Raw genomic sequence first — 10,474 nt, 5'->3', positions numbered from 1 at the left:
CGGGAGCAATTTGGGGTTCAATGTCTTGCCCAAGGACACTTCGACATGTGGCGGGTAGGCGGAGGATCGAACCTCTGACCCTGCACTCCAGAGGCGACCTCCCTGCCCACTTCGCCACAGCCGAAGTGGCGAAGCAATTTATAACACACAATTTATGTGTGTTATAAATTGACGCTGGACAAAACCCACACAAATCTACAGATTGTCTGAATAGTGTATGTGGAACTTCATAACTGCTTACTGTTCATAATAACTGAATACTACACTATACTAGTGTGCAACACTCGAATGAGTCAGTGGAATCTTCTGGCGACACTAAGCCAAGTCGTTAAAAGTGAGCTGTGGCCAGTCAACCATGTTTGTTCGCTGGATAAATGCTCCGGCTTTATTGGTTTTTAGACTCACATACAAGTTAATTTTTTTAAAGAGATTACAGTGTTCCCACCTTTGCTCCAGTTTGTGTCACGACCATTCCAATCTATGTCAACACAAACCTCTTAAAAACTGATCATAGATAACAAGAAAACCAAGATAGCAATCAGTTATATTTATTATTTATATTAGTTTTTAAACAAATACATGTGTAAAATACATGCCTACCTGGATTTGATGAATTATTGCTCCAGCTGCTTATCATGTCTGTACAATGAAGCCTGTCAAAATGTGGGTCCAAATAAAGGATTAAATTACACTGTATTTAGTCTTCTTGACTATTGAATTAAACATCAAACTCCCCCCCCCCCCGAATACGACAGTTATTGGTAACACTTTATAATAACTATCCGTTGTAACTCGTTAATAGATCATTAGTAAACTCTTACTTAATGATTATTAATGATTTGTTAAGTGTTTGTTAGCAGTTTGTTAAGGATTTATAACAATGGTAGATAGTTAATAGCTTAATAATTGAATCAGTTCATCTGGGAGGTAATCCGAGATACCGACGAGGCTGAAATAGGCTATAGACTATACACAGTGCATGGGCAACTGAGGGCAGCCCCATTTTCAAATATTTTTAAATAAACTCAATACACACTGTGCATGCCATGGACTTGAACGTGACGTGATCAGTTAATCTCGGATTACCTCCCAGATGAACTGATTCAATTATTAAGCTATTAACTATCTACCATTGTTATAAATCCTTAACAAACTGCTAACAAACACTTATCAAATCATTAATAATCATTAATTAAGAGTTTACTAATGATCTATTAACGAGTTACAACGGATAGTTATTATAAAGTGTTACCCAGTTATTTCTGTACAGTACCATATAATAAAGTATAAAGAAGTCATGAATAGATACTTTAGATTCTAAATTGATTAACCTACATTTGCATTTATAGCAGTAATAATGTCACACAAAATTGCTTCTTTTTTATGGTCCGGTGGACTTGAAAGTTAATGTTTCTTTTTGATTGGCTGTTTCTACTGCAGTAGTAATAACCTGAGAAAAGACTGTAGGCAACAGTTTCTTTTAGTGAAACATATTAAAAAGTTAACTTCCTTCTCTTCTTTTTTAGCTCCCATGTGCTCCTTCAGCCATGCTCCCTGGGTATGGATTCTCACCTTTTCCTGACTTCCAGCCCCACCTTCACGCATTCCGCTGCCGAGCAGAGGATACCAGCATGTGGATCCCGGGCTCAGGAGAGTCCCAGGCTCTGAGCGAGGCCCAGGAGGACAGGCCTCTCCTGCACCCGTGCCACCACAAGCATGTGGCCGTCGTGTGCCAGCAGGAAACGTTGGCTTTCATTGAGCTACAACCACCAGTGACTCCTAAACTAAACGGTCTCAGCTCGGAGGCACATCGCATCACACACCCCCTGCCCCTCAACGGTTTCGATCACACACTGAATGAACTGAACGGCTGCCACAGGACGGACAATGAGCACAAAACTACGTTGAATTTGAACTCTCATACACCTGTGGGCGACGGCCATAATGGTTTCAGGAATTCTTTGCAGGAGCAGACTGAGAAACCACACGCTGTCACAACAGTGTGTCGTCCTAACCACGCAGCTCTTAGCCTGCCTCTGCCGTTCCCTCTCTCCTCTCTATACACAAACAGAGACCCCTGGGAATCTCAGCTCCCTTGCTCCCCGTCCTCACCCGCAAGTCTGGGGTTTCAGAGCCAGGACTCCTGCCAGCCACAGAGGAGGGCATCGCAGGGTTCACTGAAAGAGAAGTCAATCCGTAAGTGTGCAGATTTTTTTTCACTATTGAAAGAGCAGTAAGAGGATTTAAGCCAGAACTGTGTAGCTCAGCATGCATTTCTTTGCTTTTGAATCGTCAAAAGTCGGGAAGGGTACCAAGATTAGCGAACTGTGCCACACCTATTTTTGTTACCTTTTCTTTGGGGTACCAAGTGGTCCCAAAGGGTCCCAAAAGAGTTGAGCTACACACTGCTCTCCTTTTATTGGTTGACAGACTCCTCATTTCATGTGAGAGATAAACTACTAATAGACGTAATAACCTCGGCAAGAGTGAAGAGTCTTGTGTTTAGAGAAAAATGTCGGCGCACAGCTCTTTGTTTATTGTTTGGCGTTTTTTTCTACACTGTGTCCCGCTGCTAGGATGTCACGATACCTATGTAGCTTCCACGCATTCAGCACCGTTCAGCGGCTCTGACCCATGGACTGAATATCGGCCTACACTGGCCGCGGCTATTGCTGTCAGGCATAAATCCCAACTACCAAGTAAAGGTACTGTCTGCAGTGGAAACGCAAGCCAGATCAAAAAAGATTGCAAGTATCTATTAGAGGTTATGCTCTGCCCAAGATCTTCCCTTGGACTGGTTTCTGGCTGGCCGGTCTGCTTTATAATAAACACGCTACTTGTGATACTTACATGCATACATGTTGGGCTTATTGAGAAGTCCTATATCCCATTACCTTTGTTTAAAGGATCAAGTCGTAGTTTTAGGGCCATAAAAGAGAATTAGGATTCAGCCTTAGTCTAATGAAGTTATTCTCTTTTTTCCAGGTCGAAAGATACAGGTTTATTCACCTGACAGCCTGAGCGATGAATCTCTCAGCAGCCCTGTCATGGACCATGACTACATCTTCCCAGGACCTTTTGGGTCTTTCCTTGAGGAGGACCTGAGTGGATTATCATCCCTGGAGACAATTTCAAGTCCTTCACCAACAGACCTCCCCGACCTTAGCCAGGATGACATTTTTAATCTACCCTCAGAACCACTGCAGTTAATGGAGGACTCAATAACAGTGGTAGATGGCGGGAGTGTAGAGATGACCACAGGGGGCAGCGCTTTGTCGCGCGGCCGCCAAGGAGACCAAGAGCGGCGGAGATTCTCAGCTTCCGAACTCATATCTAGACTGCAGCTGTCGCAAAGGAAGAGCTCCTTCACCTTGAAACTGGGGAAGTCGCTGTCCGCACGGGTAGCCTCCAGGGACAGACAGAGCTCCCTCAGCCTCAGCCCAAACCAGGATTGTGAGTAGATTACAGTCATCGTCAATGCATTGATGACTCAATGGTGATATTCTCTCTGACCAATCAGTGGTCTGCAGTGTTTCATGTCACCATTTAATACCTGTTTTTTTGCAATCTTGAAGGTACCAAAAATGTATGTATCAGGTACAAAGTGACTAAAATAATGTAGAGCCTATACCATGTAACAGGAAAAGCGCCAATAGATTCTTCAAATCTCAAATTTCTTCCTAATATTCCCTCGCCCCAGTAGTCTAATGGCGAGGCTAAACACAGCAAACTGCAATGTCCATGGTTACTGATGAGATCTTTGTTACACGCCATACCACCCTCAATCCCCCATGTATCCTTTCTCTCTTGCAGAATGCCCAACATATAAGATAAACGTTGTGGTGATGAAGGCCATGGTGAAATATTATCTCTCATAGATTGTTAGATGTTTATTCAGGTTTTACCTTCAATGTTGATCTCTCGAACGTTAGCGTCTTCACTCAACCTGATAACGGCACTGTCTGCTTTTCGTCCCCCTTTAGATAAGTCCAACTGCAAGCAGCGCAGCTCAGGAGGTTCTAACGATAGCGCCCCTCACAGTCCTGTAGGACATGCACCTACTCCACTGCCCAGCAGTGACAATGGCATGCCTTTGCATCGGTGGAGCACAAAACTTGGGTAAATACAGACTGGAAATATCTTAACACAAGAACTGAAAGACTTATAAACATGTACTGATATCAGTTCAAATTCTTTTGTCAGAATGCGAAAGAAATCCGTGGAGGAGGACGTGGGCACACTTCCAACTGTTGCTAGTTCGAACCGCTTATCACGTTTTTTGCCTAGCTGTAAGTTTCCCTGAACATTTTGTTTACCTAATTAAAAAGAGACTTGACTGCATTTCATTTTTGTGACATCTTTCTTCACTTTCATTCTTTCTGCAGTGATTCTCTACCAGGAATACAGTGACGTTGCCATCAACAGAGAGATCCAGAGGCAGCAAGGGAAGGAGCCGGGCACAGAGGAGGAGGGGTCAGACGGGACTCCGTCTCCTTCTAATCTCTCTCCATCGGGCTCCTTCCGCTCATCGCGAGGCTCTGCCTTTGCCTTGTGGCAGGACATCCCTGACGTCCGAACCAGTGGCCAGCTGGTCAACTTCAGCAATGAGGAAAGGAAATTACAGGAGGTGAATGAGACATGTTTTGTAACTGCCTTTTCCTTTTGGACTGCGGTTTTCTAGTTAAAGGTCAACTACAATGTAAAGGTGCTTTTTCAACATTAATATAAGTCCCCATTGTTACCCTTATGACGCCATCAGGGGAGAGAAATCTGACTGGGGTTTTGAAAGCCACGCCCCATCATTACCAACCCAGCTAAGCACTACCTCCACCTGTGATAAGCACACCCTCACATACTGTATCCCTGAATCTGATTCGCAGTTAGATTCAAACCGACAATTAGATTCAGGGCCAATCAGAGCAGACTGGGCTTTTTATTAAGGCGGAGCTTTGAGAGACTCTTAAACGGAGAGTTTCAGACAGAGGCTGAAAAGAGGAGTTTAACGTTTGCACTGTGAGAAAAATTAAAGGGTGTTTTAGACACTACAGCGTGAATACAGTTTCTAGTAGAAACCCAAATTAAAATGTTGAGCTCTTGACCTGTAGATGGCTTGCTGACCCACTGTCTTCCTCAACCCAGGCAAAGTTTGAGTTGGTGACATCTGAGGCATCGTACATCCGTAGCTTGACAATCGCAGTGGATCACTTCATGCTGTCGCCCGAGCTTACAGAGTGTCTTGGAGCGCAGAATAAGCAGTGGCTCTTCTCCAAGCTGCCTGAAGTCAAAGATGTCAGTGAGAGGTGACGTAATATGCTGATGATATGCCTCTTTGGCCCTTAATACTTTTTCTCTTTTGACATCTCGGTGATCCTGTCTCCTTGTCTGAGTGCATCTTCTTGTCCCTGGTTGCCCGTAGGTTTCTTCAGGACCTGGAACACAGACTAGAGGAAGACATCCTGCGCTTTGATGTGTGCGACATCGTCCTGGAACACTGCCCGGCTCTGCGAAGAGTTTATTTACCTTATGTAACCAACCAGGCTTACCAGGAGCAGACATACCAGCGTTTGCTGTGAGTTGCTACTTTCACTGTTTGGATAAGAAATCATCCATGTTAGCTCTGAACATATGATGTACATGTACAGTACACAGGTATATTTCTGTGCACATTCATGGCTGTAATGCTTAACGTCCAATTGTTTTGAGCTGGATGTCCATAGTTTTCTCTGAGGGTGTTCAGGTGTTATTTTACACCTGCGTGACTTAACTTGCAGTTCCTTCATCTACAAAAACACTGAAATTCTTTCCTCTGAGTTAAAAAGCATGCTGGAATTTTACTCCCACTTTGGCTAAAAGTCATTAAAGTGTTAGTTTCCTTTTCCATTCAGGCACGAGAACCCTCGTTTCCCTGCCATCCTTGCTCGTTTGGAGGAGGCCCCCGTCTGCCAAAGACTTCCCCTGACCTCTTTTCTAATCCTCCCGTTCCAGAGGATCACACGGCTTAAAATGCTGGTGGAGGTACACAATCAAACATTCACTGCAGCATTTCATGTTCACACTTGAAACCCAATTACGTGAAACTGTAAATGGGGTAATATTTGGGCCGGCTGAGCTGTTTGGCGGAGCAGGGTTTTTTTTTCTTCCTGGCAGTGCATAACAAGAGTATTGCTTACTGTTTGGCACGTCTTCAAACAACGTCCTTATTTTTTCAGAATATCTTAAAGAGGACGACCCCAGGCTCCCGAGATGAGGACACTGCCACGAAGGCTTTCAATGAGCTAAAAAAGGTGCTGATTATCATCGCTAATAGCCAGTTGGATAAAAACACAGTATTATCAGTAATAACCATTTTGATTGATATGTGCCTTTTTTAGATCATCAAGGAATGTAACTCCAGTGTGCAGTCAATGAAGAGGATGGAGGAACTCATTCACCTCAATAAGAAGATCAATTTTGAGGGAAAGGTGACTGAATATTTGGTGCAGGATTCACTTGGTTGTCTTCATTAATACCTTCATAACTCAGGGGTTTCTTACTCAACAACTCATTTCCTTTCCTTGCAGATCTTTCCTCTCATTTCTCAGTCCCGCTGGCTGGTGAAACACGGTGAACTTCTGGAGGTGGACACTCAGACCATGAGTATTTCCGGGTCAAAGCTCAAGTTACCCACCAAGCCTGTGTACCTCCACCTGTTCAACGACAGTCTCCTGCTGTCTAGGAGGAAGGAGTGAGTGATGTGCCCAGACACCAAGAACTAAAATATTGCAAACAATATGGAAATGTATTGAAAATGATCAGCTTAGATTTTATTCAAGTTCGGGTCTGGATCTGAATAAAATGTTCACATGCCATGTACTTGTACATAGCCTGGCATGACCACGCTTATCTTGCTATTGGATTTCAATTGCATTTTGTACAATCTTTTTACTCTTAGCACGAAAGTGTAATTCTCAACAAGATATAACATTCTACACATAAAGAGCTTAAAGATTCATGCGCTGGTTATTGGTGTAAAAAAGACGTCCAGGTTTTGCTGGTGATCTTGACAATAGGATGAACATATTTTTTAATTTTTTTTTGCAGTACATGGAAGTTCATGGTGTTTGTGCACGCCAAGATAGGGGAGCTGAAAGTGAAGGATCTCAGTCAGAAGCTGCAGGGCATCTCAGGCTTCATCTTCCACCTGCAGCTGTGTGAAGGCCAGCAGCTCAAACACCAGATCCTGCTCAAATCACACACCGAGTGAGTCACAGCACTTTGTCAAAACACTGTCAACCATAACTTTGTGTCGGTTCAGTCTGGTTGCTTTATCAGACGGCGCTCTAACTAGCCTCTCTCATGTCACCTAGGAGCGGGAAGCAGAGATGGATCACTGCCATGTTTCCATCTGATCCCATCGAAGACATTGAGCAAGCCAGCGAGAACGACGGTCAGTAGCTAGCTTCAGGTTTAGCCTTAACAAAATATGTCATTGTTGGATGAAAAACCAATGCAAGACAACGATAATGACAGGGCACCATTTTCCTTGTATGGAACGGTAATAGTTGCCGCCGGAAAAGAACGTGCTTACGTGATGACGCTTCTACCACTGACAGTGAACGTCGCTGGTTTATTCAGAATATGCTGATTGACATGTAAAGGGGAATATTCCCTTAGCTGCTTTACATGGAAACACCCTATTTGAATGATTGTCTTAACCTTAGCATGGACCTTAATAAGAATATGCAGTGCATGTAAATGTGGTCATGGTAAACTATTTAATCGTCTCATTTAACATTTGTTCTTGTTTTCTTACTTACTTCTTAGACATAGCCCAGGTTCAATGCATCAAAAGCTATCAGGCCCAAGAGCACGATGAGTTAACACTGGAAAAGGCCGACATTCTTCATGCGAAGACCATTACATCTGATGGTAAGAATTTAGATGAAGTGTCTCTTTTTGATAAACTGCATTCCAACCAGTCTCACTGCTGGTTATACAAACATTAAACAAGCAGTAGGTAATGTACAGTGTGTTGTATGATGTCTAAGGGCTGCTGTCTTTCCCCCAGGCTGGGTGGAAGGCATCAGACTGTCTGACGGGGAACGGGGCTGGTTCCCCAAAACCTACGTGGTGGAAATCACAAGTCGCAGCGCGCGCCTCCGCAACCTGCGAGAGAATATCCGCATCAAATGTGTCACACAGAAGCTGGAGGGAGAGGACTAACCATGTTGACTGCAACTTGTCTGGGGTTTTTAAAGCTGCATTTTAAGCTTCTGTAACATTGTTTTATATCTGGATAAATGTGGGACCTTTGTATGGCGCCAAAGCATGGCAACATTTTGAACTGCTATTTGCATGGATGCTTAAATCTCTATCAGCATTTTTCCTTTAGCATGCTAGCTGCAAACACAGTTTTGAAATGAAAATGCAATTATTTGAAATGCCCCTTTACCTTTTCAGTTGTAAAGTCTTTCCTACAATTGGAGTCAAAAGTTCTCATTTTTAACAGTTTTGCCACAGTGACCTTAAAAGACCTCTATAGAAGCATGCATGCTTTCTGTGTGAATGCATTTCATTTCCATTTTAAAATCTGTTTTCCATTTTTAAGCTTCTCTTTGGTAAATGTCACAGGCTTCCATATGCATGTACCAGCACAGGTATTAAAATGTAAACGTTTCCAATGGTAAATAGGTACATTTACTAGTTCATGGCATAGGAGAACAGTAGAACAAAGTCAACTCAAAGTATGTCACTATATTTCCTCTACATCACACCGGGAAATGACTGGAGTCAAATCCTGCTGCTGACTCTGCTTTCATTTCAGACGGCAGATTGAGAAGTTGCTCTGTTGTGTACTCTCAAGTGTTCATCAGAAATGTAAAGCCTGGTGTTGTGTTGTAGCCAGAAAAAAAACAAAAAAGACAGACTGTATCCTCTTTGCAAGACAAAAAATATTTTGCAGTTGGTGCCATAATCTGATCAAAGCATTTTGCTAACTATATTCTACATTTTTAACATTAACCACAGACTATGAAATCGCAAAAGCCAAAGCCTGTAATGTTTTATTGCCTCTGCACCATAAAGCTTCACTGACGTAAAATACCAGCTAGAGCTTCAAATGTGTATTAATCCGCAGCTGGAAATTCCAACAAAGGCACTGTTTATGTAAATTGATCAAACCCAGCTGTTTAAAGGGAGGACCTAGAATTCATTTATATACTGTATGTGTATCTCTCTTGGTTAGATTTACGTCTGCAGTAGGAATGAGCTGGGCTAAGACAATTATACAATACCACCAGCCTTGTCCTTTAAAAAACAGGACATGGAGACAAACCTAATTGACCTTAGGAGGCATTTACCTTGACCACCTGTGTTCACATGTAGCTTACTAATTTTAAAACTTTAACCCGCCCCAGAAAAATGCCTGAAATACCTTATTGCGTTGGACTAAAAACAATCAATTAATACTGGGATAAACTAAGCATCGCATTACATTAAGGTCTACATCAACCCCCTTGTTTAAATATGTAAAATCCCCACAGAACCAAAAGCACAGTGTAACTGAGCTGCTGTTTAATGAACCACTATAATCACCATTCAAATGGAAACTCTTCCAGTGGCACATGAAATGTTTATAACACTTTCCTTTTTCTTTCTATATCTGCGTTAGTTGTAATTTAAGTGGTTGCTGTTGCAGCATGTGTATTTATACTCCTCTAGCTGGTTGTTCTTTAAGGAGATTCTGATGTAAATGTACTTTAATGTAGATGGCTTCGTGTATAAAGAGTAGAAAAATGGTTCCTTGACCTTAATGACTGTAATTTATATGAACAGAGTTTGGACAACTATTCTTACATTCCTAAACGTATCAGTTTGTTTCATAACACCGCACACTAAATATTAATACTGTAATACACTGGATGTTTACTACTGCGCACTACTGTAAATGTTTAACCATTGCAATAAATACAGATACTTCCATTTTAGATTGTGTTGAATAAATTACTTTTCAGAGTTTTTTTTTTAACTGTTTATTGTGGAAAAGTCAAAGTTTATGTATAAGCTAAATATGTACAGATGCTTCAGTTCTATTTCCTTTAGTAGCCTTTCAGCTCTACAGCTTCTACAGCCAACCGTTCTTCTGCTGTGGTCTGGTCATGACTTCATTTCTGTTTGTCTTATCTAGTAAATAAGACAAAACTATTTCAAAATTACTCAAATTATATCAGAATAAGGATGAAAAAGCATCCATTGTGTGGCACAACTCGACATTAAAGCCATATGTACATACTATCTACATGTTGTTTTAGACTTATAAATACAGTGAATGGCCAGGCTTTTACGTGAGTCAGCTGCGTCCGTTGAAGTGACCTTGGTCGGCTGTTATCATTGGCTCCTGGGATTCCTTCCTGCTCCTCTGTAGCTTTGGCATGATGGGAGGAGCAGCGTGACTGGCAGTGACGTGGCTGCTTCTCTCCGGCTAACGATCAAACAG

The 10,474-nt window shown here is 42.3% G+C and overlaps 1 protein-coding gene across 1 annotated transcript in view; it reads left to right on the top strand.

Moving 5' to 3' along the window:
* The window catches only part of arhgef19 (Rho guanine nucleotide exchange factor (GEF) 19), a 23,248-nt gene extending 13,294 nt beyond the window's left edge, over nucleotides 1-9,954 (top strand). The window contains exons 2-16 of the mRNA XM_080031237.1: nucleotides 1,527-2,196; nucleotides 2,986-3,453; nucleotides 3,984-4,119; nucleotides 4,204-4,289; nucleotides 4,386-4,627; nucleotides 5,140-5,300; nucleotides 5,417-5,569; nucleotides 5,886-6,015; nucleotides 6,210-6,284; nucleotides 6,372-6,461; nucleotides 6,561-6,724; nucleotides 7,081-7,239; nucleotides 7,347-7,426; nucleotides 7,804-7,908; nucleotides 8,048-9,954. Coding sequence (XP_079887363.1) covers nucleotides 1,548-2,196; nucleotides 2,986-3,453; nucleotides 3,984-4,119; nucleotides 4,204-4,289; nucleotides 4,386-4,627; nucleotides 5,140-5,300; nucleotides 5,417-5,569; nucleotides 5,886-6,015; nucleotides 6,210-6,284; nucleotides 6,372-6,461; nucleotides 6,561-6,724; nucleotides 7,081-7,239; nucleotides 7,347-7,426; nucleotides 7,804-7,908; nucleotides 8,048-8,202 — 2,853 coding nt within the window. The 5' untranslated portion in view covers nucleotides 1,527-1,547 and the 3' untranslated portion in view covers nucleotides 8,203-9,954. The remainder of the gene's footprint in view (nucleotides 1-1,526; nucleotides 2,197-2,985; nucleotides 3,454-3,983; nucleotides 4,120-4,203; nucleotides 4,290-4,385; nucleotides 4,628-5,139; nucleotides 5,301-5,416; nucleotides 5,570-5,885; nucleotides 6,016-6,209; nucleotides 6,285-6,371; nucleotides 6,462-6,560; nucleotides 6,725-7,080; nucleotides 7,240-7,346; nucleotides 7,427-7,803; nucleotides 7,909-8,047) is intronic.
* Nucleotides 9,955-10,474: the final 520 nt, after the last annotated feature.

Source organism: Ammodytes marinus, assembly GCF_949987685.1.
Source record: "Ammodytes marinus genome assembly, chromosome: 7".
Classification (NCBI taxonomy): Eukaryota; Metazoa; Chordata; class Actinopteri; order Uranoscopiformes; family Ammodytidae; genus Ammodytes; species Ammodytes marinus.
The sequence above is the reverse complement of the archived record's forward strand: the minus strand, read 5'-3'. Positions and strand labels throughout refer to the sequence as shown.